Below are 27375 nucleotides of genomic sequence, written 5' to 3'. Positions count from 1 at the left end.
GGTGAGCGACATAGCGCCAAACCCAAGCGCACATACTTGGGTAGTTATAAGTAGTACCCACTAGGTTTACGGTCCAAAGTATAAAGCATGTGCCTCCCACTTGCCCCCACATGACTCAGGTAAACAATAAAAGATACCCGAATGGCGGCATACCATATCCGTAGCAGCGGTGAAAGTCCTCGGTAGCGCCCCCTAGTACAAAAGATGTTATCGTGGTGCATTAGAAGTCACTTTTTGAAAGGACCCGCGACATGACCAAGCCAAGCGTATCCAAACGTTGACTAGTGAGTTTTTAAAAATTCAAGTACTCCCAAAGGCTATTGACCTACTTGGTGACCGCTTTACGCGGTCTCATAGGGATCCACAGTAAAGATACATCTGGAATGACTGTGATATCAACTGTGTTTTGCTAGATACCAGGGCATTTTCAGTGTAAGCCCCGTAAAAAGAAAGTACCCACCTGTGGCTGTATGCCTTAGGGCAGGCTCCTGACAACATTGAAAGCAAAAAAAAGATACAAAAACAAGCAAAAGCACGGCGCGGCACGCGTAACCTGAGACACCAGGAATGCAGCTGCATGCGAAAGTGAAAGCTAATTGGAAACCTGATCAAGAACAGATGGCACCCTGCTCGCCACTGCTCGCTCTCAAGACCCCTAGGCCATGGGAGTGGAAGTTTTGAGGAAAGGCGGGACATGCACCCGTCTTTGGCCGTTTGTGGCACAGGAACTTAAGTCTGTCAGATTGGAACAGTAACTAAGCAGTCCATCAGCACACATGGAAATGTAACTGAAAATGTCTTAATACCCTGCCACTCTGCAATGCTCTGCAAATTAGAGCTTCTGTGCTAGTACTCAAGGTAGTTGTTGATGCTCATGCTGTTAACAGGTTAATTATGTGTATAAGAAGTCCAAACAGCCCAAATGATATCACCAACAATACTGTCCAAAAATGTAACCCATCATTCTATAATCAGTACTAATTAGCATCAGCTTCATCAGATAATACTGTACAGTACTCACTAACCATTAATACTGCGCAGATAATAGTACGATTGATCGATACGGCAGTTTTCTACCTTGAAATAGCATCCTGTACTCACCCTTTACTAGCTAATAACCTGCAGTAAGCAGCCCATCAGCCAGTACTATTCAATAATTGTATCACATATCATTGTGTAACCATCACGATGAGTTGGTATTGTAGAATAATCAGGCTACCGTCTGTCAGTAAAGTATTAAGCCAGCCACCAATATTAATAAGTAATCTGCTCCATCGTCCAATACAATTATTAGGTTTTTTCCCCACTAAAGTTATCATTGAGAATTGCTCAGAAAGCATTTACTGCAGTGCTGCTGTCAGCAATGTCAATCAAGTACCAAGCAGCTGCCACCAAAGCAACCTATGTGGTGCAGTGCAATGTGTGTTTGGCAAGATTGAGTTGCTTTGTGAAAAGGGTGTGGGGGATAGAAAAAGTGTCATGTGTGGCCCCATGTTGGCTTGAAGATCAGAGCGGCAGTCGGATCTGCATGGCGAGGACCCTGCAGTTAGATTCATGGCAGAGAGAGACCCACTGTGTGTCGCCTACGCAAATTAGAACTAGGCAGGGTCAGGTGCTCGTGATAGCCTAAAATGGAATAAAGACACTGCGCTAGGGCTACCCAATAATCCTCCAAAATATATATATATATATATTATCTCTCTCATATGCGCTCTTTCTCTCTCTCTCTCTCTCTCTCTCTCTATCTTTCTCCCTCCCTCTCTCCCTCACTCCCTCTCTCCCTCCCTCTCACATATATCAAGAAGCTCCTGAAGAAGTAACCAGCATACACTTCCCACTTATACTGTGATTGGTATCACATGAATCCAATCTGCAGTTTTTTAAACAAATAAACGTTATACGGCGAGGCATACTCAAAGTCAATTAGCAAAAGCATATTTTGTTAATATATAAGTCAATTCAGTAACATAGATCCAATAAATACAGATACATATCAAGCACAGTACATGTTCATTAAGGGTCATAGGTTGAGAGCACAACTGACATCCAATAACCACAAAATGCACATCGCAATTCAACATTAGTGATTAGTGGTGACCTGCATATCTACCTAACCAATAATAGTCTTAGACCATAAACCGACCAAGGATGAATATCCATTCAATTATGGTCGTAGCAAGAATAATGGTCAGAATAAAGGAGTCGTCGACATTCCGGTATCTTATGGTTAAGGAGTCCGCAAGATCTTCTTCAAACAGACTATCTTCAGGACTAAGTGAGGCAAAATGCCAATAGGACAGGCCCAAGAGTAACCAAGAATCCAAATTATTAATTTTTTTGATAGCTCTAACCTTGGAGATATGGAATACATCAAATTTGCTTAATGATTTTTCACAGTCTTACAACATCACACTGTTTGTGAATCCCGGATTGGCTCATTCATGTATAATGAGACCGGCGTCAATCCTCCCCAGTAGGAATGGTTCCCTTTGTTAACTAACTTTAAGTACGCCTCATCATACAAAGTTTATTTGTTTGAGTAACTTGAGGGTTGATTCATTTGAGTACAATCACATCAGAAGTGGAAAGTATATGCCGGTAACCCCTTCAAAAGCTTCTTGCAATGGAATAAAGCACACCACAAGGTGCGAGTATCTGTGGATAGTCACATTTCGCAGTCCATGTTTTGATACAGGGTGTGTAATGTAGCGACTAGACTGAAGAGGCTCTATTCGTTTTCTTGTGCTAAAAAAACAGTAAAAATGCACACTCGAATGACAGTCGTTCAATAAATCAGTTCAATTAAAAGGTTTCATTAGATGAAAAGCTGCATTAGAAGATAATGCACACTATGAGGTTAAATGATAGATGTTTAAAACATAATGAAAATTATGAATGCACACTGAAGCAGGCCTCGGGTTGAAATGAGGTGGCTGATGCACAAGGTTGGGACTCAAGGTAGGTTGAGCGGAAGGCATGTTGGAGCGGAGTCCGATACGTGTTTTCGTTGAATATTATAGTATGAACATACCTGTAGCATTAAACTCACTTCGAGTGAGCGGCCTGGTCTGTGAACCTGAGACCATGACAGTGTTACAGCCACAAACGTTCACTAACCCATTCATTAGTATTACCACATACACAGTATTAGGAGCACACAGAAGCATGCACTCATCTACGTGGACTCTTCAAGTACACTGAACAGGGAGTACAACCAATGGCAGAAGAACAAGGACAGAAAAAGCCAATCACTTTGGCTTTTCAATAGATATAGAAGGAGTTTCACCAAAACTGCATTATCACTAAAAGCACGGACTGCACCACCGCAACCTTCCTTCAAGAATATAGTCAGTACAGCACAGGTGGCAGTGTAATACATGTATACCATACAAGAGGGAATGTATATATGTTTTATAACACATTTAACAATCAGTTGCTTGTCACCTTTTATGAGCTTACACCAATATTTACAGGGATTTACAGTTTGTCGAGATTTCACAAAATACAGGGCCCCTGAAATTACGCGATTCCGGGGATTTGGCGTTTACCACATATTAATGGATTTGCCAAATCTGCCACATAATCCATCATCTGCAGATTTTAACAAAAATGCATCTATGGACAGTTTGACTGGTCATCTTTCAGTTGCTTACTACTTTATTTGGATGTTTTGCTGTCCCCAATTAGGTGAAACCTTTTCCCAGCCAGTGCTAGCATGCGAATGAAGCATTGACAATGCCAAAAGGTCTTGCAATTGCGAGAGTTGGAGCTATTAGTGCGACAAGGTTTTTTACCCCTGTGTTTTGGGTTGGTGGGGAGTGGATGTATGTGGTGTGGAGTGGAATTGTGTGGGTTGGATTGGGATGGTTTGTTGAGGAATTGTGTGGTGTGGAGTGAATTTGTGTAGTGGAAGTATATGGCAAGGTGAAAAGATAGAGGTGAGAGTTGCACTGAATAGACAGACAGGAAGAGAGAGGGATAGGTAGGTTGTGCACAAAATGGTGAATGAACTCCAAACAGAGGAGCAGAAAGAGACTGTAAGAAGGAGAGTAGGTGACAGACGCATAAAGAGTGACCACCTGTGTACGCAGAAGACACCCCAAAAAGAGGAGAGGGTGGGATTGAGGGAGGGAAACCTTGAAAAGGCACAGAAAAGAAACTGCTCAAAGACCTGAAGTCAACCACATGAGAGAGGCGGGAAGAGTGCGGGAGAGGGTGAAAGAGTACGAGAAAGAGAGAGGGACTGGTTGCTCTTCCTAAAGAAACCTTGTTAACCTTAAAGTAAGGCAGGTGTTCTGAGAGGCAATGGCCACCCACCAGCTGACGGCGGTGCACAGAGGATGGACACCGGACTGAGAGAGACATGTGAGCAGACAGAGAGAGCAAGGAAAGAGGCAGGCTGTACACATTTTCCAATTTCCAATTTTTAGAAGTGAGAGCACCACCAAGACAAGTGGAAGGGGCACCCAGAAGGGGGTGGGGTAAGGAGGTGGATGAGTGCACAGCGCAGGGAGGTACAGGAAGGCAACATGTGTGAGCAGTAAGAACAGAGAGGAGAAAGGGAGTGTGAGGAAGGGATGAGAGGGGGCAGTGGGAGTGCGAGATGAGAGAGGCAGTGGGAGAGTGAGGGAGAGATGAGAAGAGAGGTGGGGTGGGGTGGGATGGGATGGGGAGAGATGACAGGTTTGGTGAGTGTTAGGGAGAGATGAGAGGTGGCAGTTGGAGTAAAAGGTAACCAGGTTAGTAGGAGTGTGAGGGAGAGATGAGCAGAGCTAACCAGACCACCCTTCCAATAGGGAGTTCAGTAATGCTTTCTAAATAAGTGCTGAGGCCTCCAAGAGCCACTTTGCTTTTATCCACGTGTATACCTTCATCTTTATGCTTTTTTTCTGTTGGCATAATTCCAGCACACGTTTTTAAGAATATATGTCAAAGACTAGGAAAGCTGCATTGTATACAGAGCCCTTCAGGAATCAACATTTGTTTAACAATGAGTTATCATCTGTGCGCTGATGTTCAGAAGACACCCTTAAGAGCAGACTTAATAAACATTTAACACATCAGTTAAAGTCACTAGGTGAATCCATGTCAACAGGGGCACCGTGTTCCAATACAGGTCTCTTCTTCTGGATATCAAAATCAAGACCACAACTCCCAGAATTCATTAGGTTGTTTAATAAAGCCTTTGACTGCTGCTCCCTCCAAACCCCATTCTTGTTTGCTTTAGCATGTTCCATAGCAGCGCGGGCTGAGGTTGTCGGGGCAGTTCTAATCTGATTGCTTTTCTTATGCCGATATTAACTGTTTGATGTTTTTGTGGCGAGACCTTTGATGCTTTACATGTAAAAAAAAAAAATTTAAATGTAGTGCTTATATAGCGCAAGTATCACCCCCGAAGGGGTCTCAAGGCGCTGTATACATACCGCTGCGGAACCCTTCTGGCCTTTCCCTGTGAAGCGCCCACTCCTGGGCACCCCCAAGGTTAGGCCAGGCATCCTAGCGCTGTTGGGGCTGTTGTGGAGATTAAGCAAGCTATTGCCCAGAGTTGCAGAGTGGGACCCATGATTAGAATAGGCGCCGAGGCGAGAATTATCAGGTCGGGAAATTGAGCCCAAGACCCGCCGAGGTGGGAATTGAACCCAGGTCCGGACCAGACCTCTGCATCAGGGTCTGCCACTCTAACCATTGAGCCACACTTCTGCACCCCGCGTGATGTAGTCAAAATGTCTGTGTTGTCGTCTGTTATCTACTTTAAGAATAAGAAGTCTGCTTTGATCCGCGAAACCCCTGTTGTTAGCAGTGATTCTATGTGTTTGGAGTTCGTATTGTGTAACTGTGTTCATTACGGGCCACCACACCGCTCAGTAAGACTTCCTTGATACGATCCCACAGGCTTTACCCATCACCTCTGCCAGTACATTCTACTCTGCTTTTCTTAATTTGACAAAAAACACAGTTGATGGACAGAATGTAGAACAACGTCATACATTCACCCCAGTACAAGGATCTGGGCCTAAATCCATCGTTTTTTTGCACTCCACACCACCCTGGGTTAGACACTGGCTATATGCAAATCAGCTCTGACCCTGTGCCTCATGGGAACAGTCCAGTCCGAACTACCAAGCCACGTCTTTCCCAGACCGGAATCAAGCATCCAAGGACCGGTTTCTGGCTATCAGCCTTCATCAGCCTGGATAGCTTGACTCCAGTGGTGTGGAGAGCCTGGGACTCACGTCTGAGCATACCCAGCCCACTCGGGTTGAAAATTGCAAAAAACACAGTTGATGGACAGAATGTAGAACAATGTCATACATTCACCCCAGTACAAGGATCTGGGCCTAAATCCATCGTTTTTTTGCACTCCACACCACCCTGGGTTAGACACTGACTATATGCAAATCAGCTCTGACCCTGTGCCTCATGGGAACAGTCCAGTCCGAACTACCAAGCCATGTCTTTCCCAGACCGGAATCAAGCATCCAAGGACCGGTTTCTGGCTATCAGCCTTCATCAGCCTGGATAGCTTGACTCCAGTGGTGTGGAGAGCCTTGCAATTTTCACCCCGAGTGGGCTGGGGACACTCAGACGTGAGTCCCAGGCTCTCCACACCACTGGAGTCAAGCTATCCAGGCTGAAGAAGGACGATAGCCAGAAACCGGTCCTTGGATGCTTGATTCCGGTCTGGGAAAGACATGGCTTGGTAGTTCGGACTGGACTGTTCCCATGAGGCACAGGGTCAGAGCTGATTTGCATATAGCCAGTGTCTAACCCAGGGTGGTGTGGAGTGCAAAAAAACGATGGATTTAGGTCCAGATCCTTGTACTGGGGTGAATGTATGACATTGTTCTACATTCTGTCCCTCAACTGTGTTTTTTGCAATTTCTTAATTTGACAGCACAAGCATCTATAATGGCACATGCTGAAAGATATAAATTAGCCTTTACCTGAAAAACACAGCTCCTTCCACACTGCAGATGCTGCCAAATGAGCAGATTTGAAACCAGCCACGCTAAACTGTCCCTAAGCACCCAATCACCGCGAGCAGAGACATTCGAAACAGCCAATGATAACACAGTCACATAGACGTCTCAGTAGTAATGACAGCAAAGCGGGAAAAGCAGGGGAAAGAGTGACTTCATAAAATGTGCAGGCTGAAACCAGAACCTCATATTAACAACCAAACAAACAATTAAACAAACTACTGGTTTTACCCAAGAATGGTTAAGAGTAATCATACTGATGGTTTACTAAATGAGCCTAGAGTCGATCTCTGGCTTTAAGAGCCTGTGGTGCACAAGGAGAGCCAAGAAAATATATAGCCTTGTAAATGATGCAAAAAGCATAGTATGAAAATATGTTAAAGTCGCTTTAAAATTAAAAATAGAGGTGGGCGAGCCACGTATTGCAGAACAAAAGAAAGGCACGACCACCATATTTAAAGATGAAGCGCAGTGTGCCGCACTGATCATGGGAAACAAGAAGGCTTCAGACAGACAGATAAAGTTGCAAGCACGGCTAAATCAATAAAAATAAAATAAAAAAAAGAGTGCACCGAAACTAAACATATGGCTGATAGTGAAAGGATCCATGTAGCAGGGGCAGTCTCCAGGGCGGGAACAAAACATCCAAAAGGTGGGACAAATGTAAACTAGTGCAATTAGCTCTCAAATTTTACTGAAAAAGGACTGCTGCAGTGCATCAGTACAAATCAATGCTAGGAATTATGTCATTAGAAACCAATCTTGTGCTCCTTGCAGGCAGAGTTACAACTTCAATGGCTACAAACAGAGGGGTCTTTCGACGACTTTATAAAAATAATGCCAAGAATGGTCCAAACTCTGAACTGGTGGACCCACATATCACATATCTCCAAAGGCCTTACATTTCTACCATTGATTCCAGACTTCATCATAACTACAGATGCCTCCCTCGAAGGAAGGGGAGAACATCTCCAAAATCCCAAAAGTCCATGAATATAAACCGCCTAGAGCTCAACGCCATCTTCCTCTATCTCCAAGCTTTTCTGCCTCGCATACACGGCTCATCAGTTCTGGTACATACAGACAACACGACCAGCATGCAATATGTGAACAAGCATGGAGGAACGAGGTCCCTGGCTCTTTCCTTAGAGGCTCAGGCCCTTTGGCAGTGGCTGACAGTTCACAACATCACACTCAAAGCGGAGCATGTTGCAGGAACACGCAATACTCTGGAGGATACACTCAACAGATCCCTGGAAAGTTGCCGCAAATGGAAATTAGGCCAACAAAAATAATCTCAATAAAATGGAGAGGCAAAACGTTTGGGGAAAGACCACACTAAAGCTGGCAGGTCTAACAGAAACTATAATTTTATTGGTATACATGCCCTTATTGACAACACAACGCATTGCATAGTTAAAGCACTTATGAATGACCCATGTGTTAATATTCTACCATACATAGTGTAAAACCCAGGAGGCAAATACACCACATACAAGAATAAGTAAGCCCGGCCAAACTTAGAGCTTTCCGAGCCTGAATTTAATACTGCGGTACACAACATAACACTAAAGTGTTGTATGGTACAACTAATAAAAGTGAAGTGGGCACAGGCATTGAGGCCTGCAAGAGTACTAATAAGGCAAGCACTGCTTAAAATCTGTGAAGTTTTGCAGTGTCAACAGCTGCAGTACAATGAGGGTAGACTGATTAGGTAACATGCCTAGAGTGTTAAGATTTGTGAGCGCCTACATCAAAGTGGTGAAGAAACTACAAGCATCATCAGACCCATGTGGCAGTTAGAAAAACATTTGGCTACCCGGCTGGGACCCGATGATGAAGCATGACACCAACCAGATTGGTGTGTGAGGGTTTTCATATCAAACTTTTGAGGTGCCAGACATTCTAGTGTCAGACAGTCATTCATTTTGGCCGTCTTCTTTGGTTATCAAATACTTCTAGGGACAAGTAAGGCCGTCCAACAGTCCTAGCTCTCCACATTTTGTTTTTTTGAGTTAGAAAAACATCTCATTTTAAGCGAGTGCAAAAATGTCACACAAAAAACTGGATTATGAACAGAATTATAATGACAAGGAGCTACAATGTCCTGCTGTCCAAGCCAGGTTTCTGCTCACATATGGAAGACGTAAAGAGTCAGAAGGAAAGACCTCAAGAAATAGTTTTTTATAAGTAATAGTTTGCCACAAACTTTACAGCACCAAGTCGTTTCTTCACATTCTGTCGCTTCGCTCTGAGAAAAACTCTAAAGAGGAAACGAAGAAGGCCAAAGTGGGACGCTGGATGTTCAATGTAAGGATGCCCATCCTATTCACACATGTGTATTTTGTTCTAGTTCAGTGACCATTTTAAGCCTCCAAAGAGAAAAACATGTAAATTAGGAAGAAGGCCCTTTTGATTTAGCAAAGGATATCTGTGTTGTCATGCCCTAACAGCCCCAGCAGGGAGTGCACCGCATTCAGTTCAACCAGCAGGTGGTACAGGTCCGGCATGGTGGCAATCACATGCATCTCCTGAAGAATGTCATTCAGATCCAGCTCGGACTCCATGAATCTGCCAGAAAAAAAAGACAACATCTGAGTAGAACGTCCAAAATAAGAAATGAGAGAAAGGACACCCTATTCAGGTTGATCAGTACGAAAACACAAGGCAGTAATTGGTCATGAATTCCCCACTTCATCCTTCTGCAACTCAGTTACTAATCCACATGTGTTATAAAAAGAAACTTACTCGTGCATTCTTAAATAAACATCTTCAAAGGAGCCGCCTTCTTATTTTGTCAGCTTTGTAGAAGGCTCCTTATCAATGCTTTGAAACTCTCTGGCTCGGTATGAAAACTAAAAATCATAAGCACCAGGCTACATACACGTCTGTCAGCTACCGCCAAAGACTTAAATACACAGCTACAGACTCATATACAGGATTCTGTTCTACAGACGTTCTTCAATGTCTGAATCCGAGACAAAATGCAGTTCTATTTCCTGTCCATAACACGCAAACACTCTACCACCACATTCTCTATGCAGCACAATAGCGCTATGCACATCCAGGCCCGCACAACCTATGATATGCCAACCGTTTTCAGTAGAATGCCCACATGATTTTCTGTAATTGACATGTCAATAAAGACTGAAATAGGCTCACTATGATAATCTGGGCTCTTTTTAACAGCCATTTCTTCAGCAAGGACTTTCAAAACCTCCTCCTATATTCTTTCTCTCCTAATCCCCCTTCCACCCTCATTAAGCACTCTACAGAAGCCAAGAAAACAAAATAAAAATTACTATGCCTTAAAACTATATTCTGCCCAGCATGGCTTATAGCACCAGGCCACATTATCCCTACGTTTATTTGGGCCTCGTGATCATTTTGCTAGTAGAGTGCAAGGTTTAAGCTACTCAATTTACCTAACACTTTGTGACAATCTAGAGAGTACCCAAGTTTAGCACTTTGACAATACATTCACACTACAATAAGACTTGTTGCAAGGTACCTAGAAATCAAGAGAAGGTGAAGAAAAGAAACATAGTCAAGTGTTCCAAAAACAGGAGCTTAACTTCTGTGTACATGTCTCATGTCCAATGTTATTTTCAAATCTTTGTCACTGAATTTCAGCATAATGATACAGCACAAGATGATGTATGGGCACCTAATATATTAATTATTTATGACAAACGAGGTCTGCAGATTATTAAATAACGACTGTTGTGGAACACAAGAAAAGCATGCCAACAAACAGATTCTATCACAAGAAACGCAGCATGAAGTGACCATCAAGAGGCGTGGCTTGGATGCCGAGGAGGTAGGCAGCGTGAGCCCGGAGCTCCGCGCCCGATCCCGGCTAAAATCCTGGTAAAAGGCACGAAATCCGGCGGATCGAGAACGCCCTGACAGACGAGTGCATCGGTGGGGCGAAGGGACCCCAGGGCTTGCGCAAATTGCCGCTTTACAGCTTGGGAAACTGTCTCGGCGACCCGATCGGAGAGCGAGATGCTTCGACCTAAGATGGCGGACTGCTAGATGTGCCGGCGCAACTGAATGCTGCGAGAGACCGGCGTCCTCCTCTACAGCTACACCAACCACACGGGGCGCCGCCGGAGGCGTCAATGAGTGGCTGCTGCGGGGGAGACAGTTAATAACACCCCCTGACACCCACGAGGAGGCACCGGTCGGCGGCTGTCGGGCTTCTCCCGAAGTAAGCATAAGATGGCGGCGGCCCCGGGGGTCGATGGCTGAGGGGACCGCGGCGTGAGAGGGCTGAGAAGGCAAAGGAAGGTGAGCGCGCTGCACGTAGAACGCTGGCGAATGAAGGGATCCGATCGAGTGTAAGGTGGAACGATCTGTCCAGCATAGCACAGCTGAGGTGCGGCCAGGAACCCGGAGAAAGTCAACGCTTGCGAACAGCCCGGACCCAGGGGGGGCCAAGTCGCGCACGCTTAGCGCTATGAGAACTGCAGAGCCCTGAGCAGGACAAACGCTTTATAGGGCCGGGGAGGGACGGAGCCCTATGTCAGAGTAGGCAAACGCTCGGAACTGCCACTGTACAGTGAAAGGCACAGGCAATAGGGGTACAGCCCAAAGGAGACACGGGTGAAACGGAACCTGAGCGCAGACCCATGCCGCCTGGGAGAGAACGAGGTAGCAGATGAAGATAAGTGAGGACCCCTGCTCTCGAGAGGAGGAGCTGCATAGGAGCCGATTACCCCGGCTTGGAAGTACTACTGCCGATAGGTCTGAGAGACTGCGAGTGCCGAGCAGCTAACAACGGTGGCAGTGACCAGATACAGCCAGAGGCTCCAGCAGGGCAGCGGACTGTTAAGAGATAGTGCAACCCCTGTTCCCTGGCGGGACGTGGACCCTGCAACGACTGAGGGGAGGCCTAAGGCGCCATAGTTGTCTGGTCCAAATCGAGCAGCGCTGATGTGATGAGGAGCCGCCCCTGAACTGGTTGCTCCTACGCGAGGGGCGCTGGTCGGAGGATGAGACAGTGAGAGCTGGCAGGAACTTGAAGTCTGGAGCCTGAGGGGCTGCTGGGGGTTTACGGCAGAACAGTCGAGCCTTCACCCCGAAACAGTGAGAAGGCCCCCCTCCCCAATTTTTCGGGTTTCAAGGAGAGAAGCCACCGCCAGGTGTACCAATCGAGATGGGGAAAACAAAAGGAAAAGGGGACGGAGCCACCGTCTCTGAGACGATGGTGCGGAGCAGGGCCCTACAGAACTACAACAAATGCAAGACCGTATATTGGAAGCAATCTCGGCCACGAAAGAAGCGCTACGACAAGATATAGCTCAAGTAGCGACAGGATGGGGACTCCTACGCGCGGATCACGATAAATTAAAGGGCAGGGTCAAGAGCACGGAGATCACCCTGCAAGAGATGGTACCAGAGCACAAATCTATGGAAGGACGTTTGGGGGATGCTCTAGACCGAATACTAGCGCTGGAAAGGCGAGCGGAGGACGCTGAGAATCGTAGTAGGCGGAATAATGTACGCTTGGTCGGCCTTCCAGAGAAAAAAAGAGGGTGACGAAATGGTGGGATTTCTAGACAACTGGTTACGGACAGAGGTGGCGCCAGAGGGGCTTTCACCTTTCTTCACGCTAGAGCGGGCGCACCGAGTCCCGGCCAGACCGCCTGCCCGGGCCGCCCGCCCCGTCCAGTGGTGATAAAACTGTTGTACTATAAGGACAGGGACTGGCTGCTGCAGAGGGCCAGAGAAGCGGGCCCCTTCCAGGTGGACAATAACAACGTGACAATGTTTCCGGACTTCACATTTGAAACACAAAAACTGCAGGCCTCCTTTTTGTCGATCAAGCGTGAGTTGCGTGCGGAGGGTATTAAATATTCGCTACTCTTTCCGGCCAAGCTCAGAGTCGTGGTGGACGACAAGACACTCTTTTCACCCACATCAGTCGATGCCTGGGCGTGGTGGGACACCTATAAGGCCGGGACGGACGGAGCACGAGTCAGAGCTGAGGAGGAACAGCAGAGCCAACCGATCAGGAAATCACAGCGACTCCGGAAGCGCCGACAGAGGACTAAGAAGCCAACACCATCGCAGACGGAGGAGGAGAGGAAGGCAGCACTGCAAGCGGTGGTGGACTTGTCGGGAACGACGCGCAACCGTTCCTGTAAGGGCTCAAACTCTGAGGACCAGGCTACAGGCTCGGAAACGGACCTCTCAGAAATTGGTGGTGCCAGGGGACCAGTGGTAACACCACAAACATCGGGATAAATTATAGAAGCTTGAGAGGTACAGCGTGCAGAACTGTTTTATATGAAGACCATGGGGGGACTGAGACCCCTTGATGTAAAACACTGTGGAGCAGAAGAACGGAAACTCGTGAGTGATTATAGAGGGATTGTGGGGCGGAGGGGACGAGATTGTGATAGCCACTCTCGGAGTTGTGTCACGCACTGTTGGCCCTTAAGGTCACCGTAGTGGAGACTACGGAGTAAAGGGATAGCGATTGGGGTAGTTGACCCTTTTGTTGAAGTTTGGATGGGAGCTGCTTTTGTAACGGTGGGTCCTGTCCTGGGGGGAGGCTGCCGAGAGTAGTTGGGGGAGCTCGAGGGGGGTGGGGATTGGGGACCTGTTGCATGGGGGGGGGGGTTGAATCAGGGGAGAACCGCCATACGTGCCTGGAAGCGAACTGTTGATACTGTGCATTGGTTAGCGAGGGACAATGGCTAGCTCTGGGGTACTGAAATGTGTGACCTGGAATGTGCGGGGGCTGCACACTATGGCGAGAAGACACAAGGTGCATGCTTATTTAGTTCGTAGAGGAGTTCAGATTGCACTATTGCAGGAGACACACCTGACAAAACAGGAGGGCATAGCGCTACAGCGACGGTGGAGGGGGCAACTATTCAACACTACATAGTCTGCATTTGCAAGAGGGGTGCTGATATGGATTCGGGCGGGGGTTCCCTTCCAAGTGACTAGACAAGTAATAGACCCGGAGGGCAGATTCGTGGCCATAGAGGGGAAACTTAGGGGCCGAGACATAGCACTATGCAGCGTGTACGCGCCTAATATTGATCAGTGAGCCTTGATGACGAAACTCTCAGGCACACTGGCGAGCTACTTAGCGGGCCCTATCGTCATGGGGGGGATTTCAATTCAGTGGCGGACACCACATTAGACAGATCCCACCCACCACTGAGAGCATCACCAGTGCATAGGCTAGCGAAGCGTAGATTAGAATGGCAGGAGAGTTGGGAATTAGTGGACGCTTGGAGGGCATTGCACCCCACAATGAGGGACTATTCATTTTACTCTAGTATACACGATCTTCACGTCCGGCTGGACGTGTTTTTGTGCTCCCCACTCGTAACTGCTAATGTGGCAAACGCTGAATACTTGACCCGCACATTGTCTGACCACAATCCCCTACTGTTGACACTAAACTGGATGAATGAGGTCTCTAGAGTCCCGACCTGGCAGCTACGACCAGATACCCTAGACGATTTACTGTTCAGGGAAGCACTAGGCGAGAGGATCACTCAATACTTCGAAGAAAATAATGAAACCACGACCTCCAGGGCGATGGAGTGGGATGCCTTCAAGGTTGTCATCCGAGGCCATTGCATAGGGACATATGCGGGAGTCCGTAAAACGCTCTTAGATGACCTAGACAGGGCCGAGGGGCCGAGAGAGAACTGCGGAAAGCTGAGTTGCCGCGCCCTAACCATCCCGAGCTCCAAGAAGGGGTTGGGAAGGCCAGGGAAGCAGTGGCGGTTGAGATGGTAAGGTTACGGAGCTTTGATCATAAGAGCTACCTGACGAGGGCGCATGTTGAGGGGGACAAGGCGGGAACGATGCTAGCCTGGTTGGCTAACCCGACTAGGCGTAGCCATCCGATCTTGGCAATTGAGGAAGAAGGGGGAAGCACCTACAATACCCAAGCCGACATATTGGATAGATTCCCGGCGTACTATGAGAGGTTATATGAAAACGGGACAGAGGGCCAGGAGTATGAGATTGACACCTTTTTGGAGGGACTGCAATTGCCGTGGCTAGAACAAGAACAGTCAGACGATCTGGGCAGGGACATTACACATGGGGAGATGGGGAGCGCAGTGAAGCAGATGGCTCGAAACAAAACCCCGGGGCTGGACGGTTTGCCCATAGAGTTTTACAGTAAATACCTGGTGGCCCTAGCTCCGCAACTTCAGGCGGTTTACAACGAAGCTAGGTCGAGAGGGAAGCTATCTCCATCCATGCGCGAAGCTCTGATGATCCCGTTGCTGAAGCCGGGGAGGGAGAGTAATAAACTCTCCTCCTATCGTCCGTTGTCTATGCTGATGACAGACTATAAAATCCTGAGCAAAATACTGGCCAATAGACTGCTGAGCCACATGGCGGAGCTGATCCATAGGGATCAGTCCGGCTTCATCCCAGCGCGGAACACCACCATCAACATACGCCGACTGATACGACTACTTGGGGACCCCAATGTCAGGGATGAGCATGCCTTTGGTGTTATCAATTGACATCGAGAATGCGTTTGACAGTTTGGAATGGGGATACCTTTATAGAGTCTTGCAACGATTCGGTCTGGGAGATAAGTATATTGGTTGGACCAAAGTGTTGTACACGTCGGCGAAAGCAATGGTCAGGATAGGCTCCTTGATTTCGAGCCAATATCGGGTGGGCCGTGGCACTAGGAAGGGGTGTTCGCTATCCCCTCTGCTGTTTGCACTGGCAATGGAGCCTTTTGCGGCGGAAGCACGGGCGGGGCGTTATTACAAGGGCCTAGTATACCGGGGGATCCCGCAGGCTATTTCGTTGAATGCGGATGACCTCTTACTATTTCTGGAGAATGCGGATGAGGACCTGGAGGGGGCAGAAAGGATTCTCGAACTTTTTGGTAAGCTATCAGGCTTAAAGGTTAATTGGGCAAAATCCTGTTTATTCCCACTACGACAGGTACTCAAATGGGAGCCTACGTGCCTGAAATATCTGGGAGTGTACGTATATCATTCGACGGCAGATGTGTTGGAGGGTAATGTGGGCCGGTGTATTAGGGCATTGAAGGGAAGCATGACCTTTTGGGCCACTCTTCCGCTCTCGGTGACGGGTCGTATATCCTTAATGAAAAGGATAGCCCTACTGCGTCTCCTCTACTACTTCCGCACATTGCCGATGTGGATACCGGGCTCGGTTTTTGGGCAGTTGAGATCGTTGCTAATATCATTCCTATGGGGTACAGGCAGACGCAGAATAGCGTTGGACACGTTGCTTAGACCCAAAGATGAAGGAGGCATAGCAGTGCCGGATTATGCTCTATTATCTGGCGGCTGGCGGCTCAGTTGCAGGTCTTTACACAGGAGGTGGCGAGGGTGTATCGAGGCCCAGAACTAGAAAGGGACGGGGGCACCCCCCGGCATGTGCTTACCTACATCACACTGCAGCAGAGGCTCCTCCTCAGAGATCTTTCCACAGAGGAGCAGACATTTTGGCTTTGTTGGAATCGTGCAGGGCGGAGAGCAGGGGCACGACATATGTATGCACCGGAGATACCGTTGGGTATGGTGACAGCACTCCCTCATGGAGGCGACTGGTCACGACTGCAGGGGTGGGAGGATGCAGGACTACAAATGCTAGGTGACCTATATGAGGACGGGGTACTGCTCCCATTCCAGACCCTGCAGGATCGATTCGATCTGCCGAGAGGAGACTATCTGATGCATGCTGCGGTGATCAGAGCCATGCAGGCGCATTGGGGAGAGGGATTGCAGGAGCCCGCCACATCCATGGCCTGCCAATACACGATGATAGCGGCCGGCACTTATAAAGCAGTGACCTGCTTTTATTCTCGAATGCTACGAGAAACGTTAAAGCCACTGCTAACGCTGAAGGCCAAATGGGAACTGGATCTCCAGATGGAGATTCTTGACACTACTTGGGCGCAACTGCTGAAACGAGCAAGGCAGAGCACGAGAAATGCAAGATTTCAATTGATACATTTCTATATCATACATAGGGCCTACCTCACTCCGGGGAAAATTGGGAAATATTTTGAAGTGGAAAATGCAGCTTGCCCCAGATGCAATATAGCGGAGGCGGATTTGGGGCATATGCTATGGGATTGCCCGCATTTACGGGACTACTGGCAGGAGATTGGAGAGACATTGAATAACACAACGGATAGGGAACTGCACTACACTAAGGCGGTAGGAGTGCTGCACTGGTTTCCACACACACCCAAGAATAAGATAACTAGTAAGTTTATAGATATGGGATTGATACTGGCTAAAAGAGAAATTATTAGGAATTGGAAATCAAAAAAAGGACCCGCATATAAGCGGTGGTATAATGAATGTCTTAAATGGGCGGCGAGCGAAAGCACACTTAGGTATCAATTAGCCCGACGCAATGCTGACGAAAGGGCGCTAGAAAGGGCGACAGCATGGGAGGCACTAGTGCAAGCGCTTCGAGATGGTACGAGGGAGGAAGAGGAGGAACACGCTGACTCAGAAACTGAAGATCACACTGGCACACCAGGCGCACAACTCTTTGTGAATAACATGTTCCTCCTGACAGCGGTCATACACGTACACTAATTGCGATTGCAGGCGTAGGCGTAGGGAGAAGAATGGGGGGGGGGAGGAGGGAGTGGGGCAGTTGGGGAAGAGGAGAGGTTTAGGGAGGGGGAGGGGAGAAAAATGTAAAGCAGACTGCAGACATTATAGCACAAGGATTTAACATGCTCAGGGGCTGATGAGAGGGGTGAAAAACTGTTTGACGCCGCCCGACCTCCGGGTTGTGGGCCCATAGGCTGTGTAGATGGATCACCCGAGCTAATATTTAGAATTGTTTATGGTAATGTAAAGTGCTCATGACAGTATGATATCTGTAAGATTTGGTTCTGCAATAAAAACGATGTTATAAAAAAAAAAAAAAAAATGAAGTGACCATCAATTGCTCAATTCCCTTTTCTGCAATGAGAGTAACTGATCATGTTTAAAAGGCGTTCAGGACTCACAAGAGTCAAAAGTAATCTTTTAGGGGAGTAGAATTAAGTTACATAATGTATATTGGTTATTGAGTAACACAAACCGATATATAATTGAATGTTGTCATGGTGGGTCGGATTCTCACAAGTACAAGTCCATTTTGTCTCAATCGTTTTGAGGAAGATGCTGTGCATGATCCATTGGGTATCTTATCATCAGTTCTCCTTATAAAACATAACTAGTTCCAGCAAGTGTAAAAGGAAATTCCTTAGGTGTTTTTCCTTTCTCATAGTATGGTCTTAGCTCCCATGTTCAAGGAAAAGTCCAGAACTGCGTCTCATGTGGTATGGAAGGTGATGCTTATATGTCTAAAGCAATATTTGTGAAATCTAGTTTGAGATGAAAGAAAGGGATAAAGTGGGGAGTGCCAATGTGTGTTTCCAAACTGTCTGTACACATTTACTGTCTATTAATTCGTTTTGTGTATTCCTAACCTGTCTAGCTGATTGGGCGTCCAACAAATTCTGTGCAAGTTCCCATAATCTGGACTGGACCAGTAACGGGGTGATTCCAAATCCACCATCAGTATTTTTGAATGACTGGGGGTTATTTACAGTTAGCACTGATTGAACTCGCATTTACTCTAAATTGTATAATTCAGTTTAGAAGCGTTTGGGACAAGCAGTTTATACAATTTAGCTGCAAAATAGTCCTGAATAACAATTTTGATGGTGGTGCGGTTAAGTTAGGTTCTACTAGATTGCTTAATTTGAATATTGTCATTTCTAGTTTGAGCAATTTATAGAAGTCTACCTTATTGAGGTGCTATTTGGTTTGTAATTCTGAAAAAGTTAAGTGGAAAGACCAGAGTCATCCCACTGATAGCACAGTCCTCCCAAAACATTGTTTTCCCATTGAATATAATGTTATGATTCTGCCCAGGGGCATAGCTTCAGGGACCGATGTTTAGGGTGTTACAACCCCCCAAATAAATGTAATATGTAAGCAGTATTTGGGTTCCGGAGCTTTCAGACAATTATATTAAGGTGTCTGTTGGAATTCACATAGTATTTCTATTCTCATAGAATTATCATCATGATATGCCACCCCAGTCTTACTGAACAAGCTAATCCACTGGTTATGCCATAATTACATGAAGTTAGATTTAGCTATCTTATTTGGAGGTTTCTTAGCTAAATGTCTTAGTATGAACATTGTGTCCTTAATAAGGTTAGATGAGTGGTCTAGATTAATGGATTTAGTCAGGAGAGTAGCTGACAGAGGGAGAGTAGGCATCAAATCCTTCTTGATGTTTAGCCGGAATGGGAGCTTTAGGGCTTGGCTCGAACAAATGTGCACCATCTAGAATTAGAAAAGATGTTTTACATCACGCACTTCTTCACCACAGCTTATTTATTGATAGTTTGGGATTCTGTTCTTTCCAGTCTATACGTTTATCTATCAGCTTACTTCCTATTGAGGAAAATATGGTCAAATGTAATTATCATTTTTATAATATCAAATTGTCCCCACCTTGTGATAAATTGTGATGACCGTGAACGGAAGATGTCTTTGACCATAGTGTCATATTTTCATCTATATATATAAAAACGTATGTCTGTCTGTCTGTTTGTCCTTTATGCATTACTACACCATTCATCCGATCGCCATGAAACTTTGGGAAGTTGTTGAGTACACTCCCGTGAAGGTTTCTGGACTAACATTTTTTTTAAATATCGGCACCCCAGGGCCCTCATTATCTTTCGAATACGGATGTATGCACCAGACAGAAAAACAACAAATCGTGTATCCACAAGCACTCGAATAAATAAATAGAATTATAATACCATTCATCCGATCGCCATGAAACTTTGGGAAGTTGTTGAGTACACTCCCGCAAAGTTTTCTGGCATACATTTTTTTTAAATATCGGCCCCCCAGCGCCCTCATAATCTTTCAAATACTGATGTACGCACCAGACGAAAAAACAAAAAATCGTGTATCCACAAGCACTCGAAAAAATAAATAGAAGTAAAACAACACTTTGAAATGTTTTCCATATTAAAATGAATAGGTTTCAATAAAAATGACACAATGTAAATTGAATGTTATCATAACGAGTTTCCTTGAATTTCCTTTCTTCGGAGATCGCAGCAACGCGCGACGGGTAAGCTAGTTAAATATAAAATATTCATCTAGATTCTTTCCAAACCAGATGCCTTAATATATAATTCTTGATTGGTACCCTTTCAGTGCTGCATCACCTATTACAGTGAAGTTACAAAAGCCCTTAAGAGGTAGTACTTCAGTTCTGTCCTTGTTCAGAGAGCAGCCAGAGATATTGGCATGGGAATTTATGTCATCAACGGGGGCTCATACTGATGTTCACCATTCCATGTAAAGATATTGGTTGCATATGAAGCTGCATTAAATGTGTCAGAGTTCAATGAATTCCACTAACGTGGGGATCCCCTGATATTTGAGTAGTGACCCAATAATATGCAGAAACAGAAATAGGTAGGTGGCAGTCCTGACGTGTGCCTTGCATTAAGTGAGACTATTCTGGTATAGCGCTATCGAACTCTAGCTTTTGTGGAAGGAGATGGAGGTGAGGATCATTTTAACAAACGTGTATCCTAGAGCATATTTAAGTAGCCTTGAACGAGGAAACACCTATAAGACATCATTGAAGGCCTTCTTTGAATCCAACATTAAACTGCAGTGGAAAAGGGAAATGTTTTGGCTTTTTCTATTATATGATTCAAACTTGTGTTGTCACTGGATATCTATATTTTTTTTAATGAAAAGAGGAAATGTACACATCAGTTTTTTACAAAATGTGTTTTATTGTTATTTACAGTTACCCCAGATGAAGAACCCGTTGAGGTTCGAAATGCATTGGGTTTTAATAAACTGCTTTGGAAGAACTATTGCTTCAGTGCGTGCTTGGGATGAAAGGCTCGAAAGGCCGACCATAGCATGAGAAACGTTGAAAAATGCATCACGTTGCAGGAGGATGTTAAATGGATGAAAAAAGAAGTCTCTGATAAATTAGTATTAAAGAATGACGATAAAAACATATGAGTTTAAAAGAAATAGATGCAAATGCACCTTTTTGAAAAAAAGCGGTCGCCACTGATTTGGGGCAAAAGAAGTGCCCCAATTTTTGACAGAGTTTGGTTCACTACGTGCAGTTTGGGCTTGGCACGTCAACAGTGAGCACGCTACCTGAAGAATTCGTTTGAATAAATCTGGATTAAAAGTTTGAAGAAAGGAGTGCAACCCGTTTATCAATTAATTACGTCAATATGCAAGCCGCTTTCACGGGTTAGCACCCATTGAGATAAAAACTGTGTTGAGAAGATGAGTTCCACATCCCCCTGCAAAGTTAAACATTCTGGTTCTTTAAAGACGTTTATTTTTAAAGATGTCGGGTGGTGACCGAGAAACGATATGAAAAATAAGACATAAGGACTGATACATGGGATACAATGTACAATCCGTTTTTTTAAGAATGTGAGACATTTATGGTTGAGCAGCATTAATTTACGTTTCGGATTCATTATGTTGCAACATGGGAATTGAAGTGTCCCTGGTGCGCGCGGGTGGCCCAGGTGAAATAATTAAAGTGAGAAGAGTGGGCGGGAAGACGTAAGAGGGCGTTTGAAGCGGTTTTAAAACGAAGGTTTAGCCAAAGAGGTAATCTCAGCTACGTGAAGGAGGATGTAGACAGATAACGCTTCGAGCAGGTACGCGAGGGGAGAGAATGAAAAGAAATGCACGGTAGATTTATTTTAAAATCGGAAGGTATAGTAATGTTAGTTGTTATGAAAGGAGGTTTCCAGTGGGTTTGTGGCAGACAAATGATTGATTGATTTACTGTAGAAGTGCTTCATAGAAAAGTTCAAAGTTTAGATTCGTACCTATGTAAGCAGTTAGAAAGAGGAAAGCATAGAAATGGAAAGAGAAGAGTTTGTGAATGGAGAGGGGGGAGCTGGTGATTAAGATGAGGTGGAGGGGAAGAGTAGAATTTAGAAAGAAATGGGTCACTCTTGGAAATAAGTATTTAAAAACAGACATCGAGTTTTGAAATGTTCATTAATGGATATCTATATTTTTTAAATGAAAAGAGGAAATGTACACATCAGTTTTTTACAAAATGTGTTTTATTGTTATTTACAGTTACCCTAGATGAAGAACCCGTTGAGGTTCGAAATGCATTGGGTTTTAATAAACTGCTTTGGAAGAACTATTGCTTCAGTGCGTGCTTGGGATGAAAGGCTCGAAAGGCCGACCATAGCATGAGAAACGTTGAAAAATGCATCACGTTGCAGGAGGATGTTAAATGGATGAAAAAAGAAGTCTCTGATAAATTAGTATTAAAGAATGACGATAAAAACATATGAGTTTAAAAGAAATAGATGCAAATGCACCTTTTTGAAAAAAAGCTGTCGCCACTGATTTGGGGCAAAAGAAGTGCCCCAATTTTTGACAGAGTCACTTGAGAAAGTGCCATGTAGAAATCCCACTTATGATCGTGTATCCAGTGTGGTATTGACTCTAGTCTTGTTGCAAGCATTTTTGTGTATTCCTTGCAATCAGCATTTAATATTGATATAGGAGTAAATTCTTAGTATATACCAAGTCTTCGCTGTACCATTTTCCCAACCCTTATTGGCAAAATGTTTAAATAATTATTCAAGCAGGTATAAAAAAAAGCTTCTTTCCGCAATTTGTAAAACAAGGTCTAACGCCCATTCAGACCTACCATTCTTTGATGGCCTTGGAAATTCCTCTCTATTTCTCAGTTTGCTCAGGCTTTCTCTATCCTACATAAATAGTGATGGTAGCTTCTAGTCTCTTTGATGGGCATCACATTATTCAGAGACGAACAATTTATTTAGTGTGTCAAGAAACGCAAAAAAGGAGTGATGGTATTCAAATAGGCCTTCTCTATTTGTCACTAAGATAGATTTAGCATTCTTAATGAGTGTAACAATTCAGTGTCTCTAGAATTTTTTTAGAGCAGCCAGCATTTTTGCAGGTCTAATTAGTTTGTAGAGTTTTTTTAGTATATGCAATTCATAGGTGTACTCTGGAACTTAACATTTTACTGCATTCATATTTCGATGATCTCCGTGTATTCAGCTGTTCCGTCCCTTTCAGTAAGAGTATAGGCGTGCTCACTTTGTGCATTGTCCTTCTCCAGGTTATTATGTTTGATATTGTTTTCTTTATTCTATTGGCCCATGCGGATTGTCATAAGTCAGAGTTGATTTAGGGCATTTCAAACTATTTGTGGTGATGAGATTGTTGGAGGTTTTCCCCTCGAAAGTTTGTATACCCATTATAATTCTGTCCTGGCATGCATTCTCCAACTTTTTAAATGAGGGCTTGTATTACCAAGCTACGTTTCTGCCAATATGCAGACATGGTCTGAGGCTACAATGGGTTCTATATTGGACAACGAGGAGCTTGCCAAGTCAGCATTATCAACTCTACTATAATCAACCCTAAACAATGTATTGAGGGGATGTGAATAGAGCATGTAGTGTAAAACTACGCAAATTATAAAGTCTCCAGATCACGTCATTGTTTTGCATAGATTGAGCATTTCAGTACTGGATCTACTGGACTTATAGTACATGATGAATTTCTATGGAGAGCCCCATCTATTTGTAGTTTAAAGTCTCCTTCCAGGATTATGCCTGGATCGCTTGGAATTTCAGATATCTTGTGAAGTGTGATGCAAAACTCTGGGATATCTCCCCCAGAGGCATAAATACAAAATGGAGCAGTCTTTTTGTATTCTTCTGGTTAACAAGAGGCCCTTATTTTCAAAGTTTGAAAAGACAATGGTTAGTCCAAATGAATTGGAGAATGCATTTACCATCCAATTTTTCCTCGTGTGCAGTTGAATACCAAAGGTCCTCTCTACCCAGCCGTTTTTCCTTTAAACTGCTTCTCCTATGCCAATTTTGGTCTCTTAGAGGAATGCTATGTCTCCCTTAGGCTTATAACAATGGTCTATGATCTTTATCCTCTTAAGATACTCCACGTTGAGAGAAAGGATCTTTTAGTTAAACATTATTAGATTTTAGGGCTGAAATGAATGGTTTGGCAGGAATGAGGTAAGGAGCAACCTGCCCAAAGACCTAATATATGGATTGGCATGCATCTATCGCATTGTTGTTTTATGGTTAACTTTTTTGCATCAAACGATAAATTGGGCTTTGAAAAGGAGAAAAGGGCAAAGGGAAATCTGAAAAGCAAAACTCCTCAAGAGTCTCATTCTAACCCTCTTCCTACCCCCATCCCTCCCTCCCAAAAGTATAAATGAGGCAGTGACACCCACATGATGGCCACTAACACTCAGCCCGCACGCTGCCCACACATCCACCCTTGTGACTATCTAAAAGTTGAAACATAGTTAAGGAGTAAGAAAACTGGAGAACTGTAACCTGATAAGGTTCAGTGAAATGCTAGTGTTCTGATAAAGAGTGAGCAGATGTGTATAGGAGGACAGGGGTGCTAGGGCAAAGTCATTGTGTAGAAATAAGGCGTGTTTCCACCAATTTTCACTTATATTAGTTAGATAAAATAGAGAAATGTATACTATCACAAAAAAAACAAGTCAAGCATCTAAATATGTTAACAGCAAGAACTTACTTGAAGCAGGTTAGGTTAAGTGAAATAAAACAATTTCCTTTCACCTTTATTAATGGATTAGACTTTAGTGTGATTAACAGCCACTGAAAGAAGTCTCATCTCGCCATGTTTGGTATATATGTCATTTCACCACTGCAAATTTTAATATGTTGTTTATGAAAGTCTCTCTTTTTGACGAAAAAGGGGTGTTTTAAGACTTCAGCTTTAAGTGAAGTCTCCTTATTTTGAGCAATTCTTATCCCTCAACCACTCCATATGATTTTCTGGACTTTTGTCAAGTAGGATAAGATTTGTTTGACATGGTCACAGTCGGTCATTACAATATTGTAGCACTAAGGTATTTTGCACATTTTACCATATGTGATGGTAATCTACTGGCTAATTCTATATGAAATATTTTTTTAGAAAAAGACTTAGGGTTTACTGGATCCAAAATCTTAAAAACTTGGTGTATAGAGTCGCCTCATCCTCTGGACCCTATGTCAGGCCAAATATTCTAAGGTTCCCCCAAGTATATGGTCTTCCCGGCTGATTCGCAAACTCTATATGGCACTCACTCTGGAAATCTCTTATACTGGAGACCTCTGCTTGCATAATTTTGATGTGGGTCTTGCTCCTTGTGCTAGGTAATACAATGCTGCAAGTCTTTGTATAATTAGATCCATTGAGGCACTGGTGTTAGTTCTGCCTCTAATCACAGAATCCAGGATCGAATGGTAAGGGTTTGTTATTTTTCTGACTTATTTTCACATTTTCATCCCATAACAACGTCATGGTGAGACTGCTGGTTTATACTTTGTCTTTGATGGTATCAGTTTCTTATATACGCCAAGGTTGTTGTTTCAAAATGATGAGTAACAACATGTTTATCTGTTCGTTTTGTCATCAAGGTGCAATCAACAGGATCATGTCTACTAGCTGCTTGTTTTCTGTGTTCATGTCTATTTCGCAAACAGAACTTTTATGATGTTTTTCTGTCTCAGGATGGGCCCTCTCCAACATCAGCTGTCGGCTTTCTTAGGGGTGTTGATTCTCTATACAATGTACCACTGGTAATAGAGCTCATGAGCATTTTATAGATAGGCAATACATAGTTTATATGTATTGCCTATCTCCATAACATGCTCATGAGCTCACAGATCATCAAACATTACCTACGGAACAGTTTTCGTGGACAGCCAAATCGAACAGCTAATCTTCAAATTTAATTTTTTCCTGGTTCACCAGTAGATAGCAGGTCCTTCTTTGTTTGACTTGGACTTTTAAATGATTACCTAAGCTTTGTCTTGATGTTGTGGGGAGTGGTGCTCTTTTCACTCCCACTTGACAAACTTTGCTTATTTTTAGGCCCATGAACTGTGGTAAAAGGCACAGAAATGATTCTGACTGAATGACCTACCAGTAGCTACTTTGGCTGGTGTGGTGGAAGAGCATCCCTGGTATTTCATGCTGGGGCAATCATCAAGAAGCCAACAGCCAAGTCAACAAACAAAGTGATGTGTAGTGATGTGTGCAGCACAGCCAAAATGTCAAGAAGACCAGGGAACAGCCAACAGTCTGACAAGATTTTCAGGTATTCATTCATTGTTTGTCATTTGACAACCACTGCTGATTCATTGTCAATATCCATTGTTTCAGCACAGTCTGTCACTCCCTGTTCTCTGCTGTTAAGTGATGGCTCAAACAAATCTCAATTATCGGTGGGCAATATGTTTCGCTCCGCGGAGTTCTGGTCAAATTCAGCCAACCCCTGTGTGGAGGAGTTTTTCCGCGCAGATTGTTTTCCAACAGTAAGTTGGTGAGTGTTGGCGATATTTGGCATCTCCTAGAGAGATTTTCCGGCACTAGGAGGGCACTAGGCAAAACTCCTCCAAAGTGGGCAGCTGGGGGAAGTCAAGCCGTTCACAGTCAGAAAGCTGCAGCTCGAGTACAAAATCTACTCAAACGGTAGCTAAATTAATTCGAGATGCTGTGCCCTGTGGTGCCGTTTGTGCTGGTTTTTTAGCGTAGAACGAGCTCCCGGTGCCGTTTGTGCTGGTTTTTTAGCGTAGAACGAGCTCCCGGTGCCAAATCACAGCACGAGCATGGCAACGTGACTATTTCTGCCTGATTTTCACAGAATCTTGCGATTTTTTTTTGTAATTCCACGGAGATAAATTCTGTGCATTCCGCCCAGGCCTACTCATGATCTGCTATCACTATCCTAAAATATCATTCTACTGGCTATTTTTGTCTACCTGATTTGTGACCAACTAAAACCAAAAGGAAATTGTCTACAAATCAGAAAGAGATTTCATCAAAAACATGCTAAACAAAATTACACTCCACACACAGTGGACAAGTGGGCATTAAAAGTTCATAAACCTAATAGACGAACAATGCAATCTTACTACAATAGGCTTTATATTAAAAATGCAACTAAAGTAACAAAGTAGAATGAAAGAGTTGGCTATGCCAGAGTGCAGTGAAGATTGCAATTATGTCACAATGAATCTTCTACAGACCCAGCTAGCACTTCACTAACCGTAACCAATGTACTTTCTATAGTATAACAGGCTGGCAGAACTCTTGCGAAGAGTACATTCACACCAATGACTGCTACCAGTGGGACTCTTTTCATCAAGTTTCACTTGCACATAATGCTTGCATGTAGGGTGAATCTCTGTCATGGAGTCTATTATCAGAAGCAGAACACTCCAGCTGTGACCTTTTTATCACAATCAGAAAGGATAGTAGTTCAACTGTGC

The 27375-nt window shown here is 44.4% G+C and overlaps 1 protein-coding gene across 1 annotated transcript in view; it reads right to left on the bottom strand.

Moving 5' to 3' along the window:
* Window positions 1–27375, bottom strand: part of CTNNBL1 (catenin beta like 1) — a 477418-nt gene that overhangs the window by 301311 nt on the left and 148732 nt on the right. Inside the window, exon 4 of the mRNA XM_078652114.1 lies at window positions 9412–9551. Within this exon, the coding sequence (XP_078508240.1) occupies window positions 9412–9551 (140 nt within the window). The remainder of the gene's footprint in view (window positions 1–9411; window positions 9552–27375) is intronic.

The sequence above is a fragment of the Lissotriton helveticus genome, chromosome 7, assembly GCF_964261635.1.
Source record: "Lissotriton helveticus chromosome 7, aLisHel1.1, whole genome shotgun sequence".
NCBI classification, from domain to species: domain Eukaryota; kingdom Metazoa; phylum Chordata; class Amphibia; order Caudata; family Salamandridae; genus Lissotriton; species Lissotriton helveticus.
The sequence above is the reverse complement of the archived record's forward strand: the minus strand, read 5'-3'. Positions and strand labels throughout refer to the sequence as shown.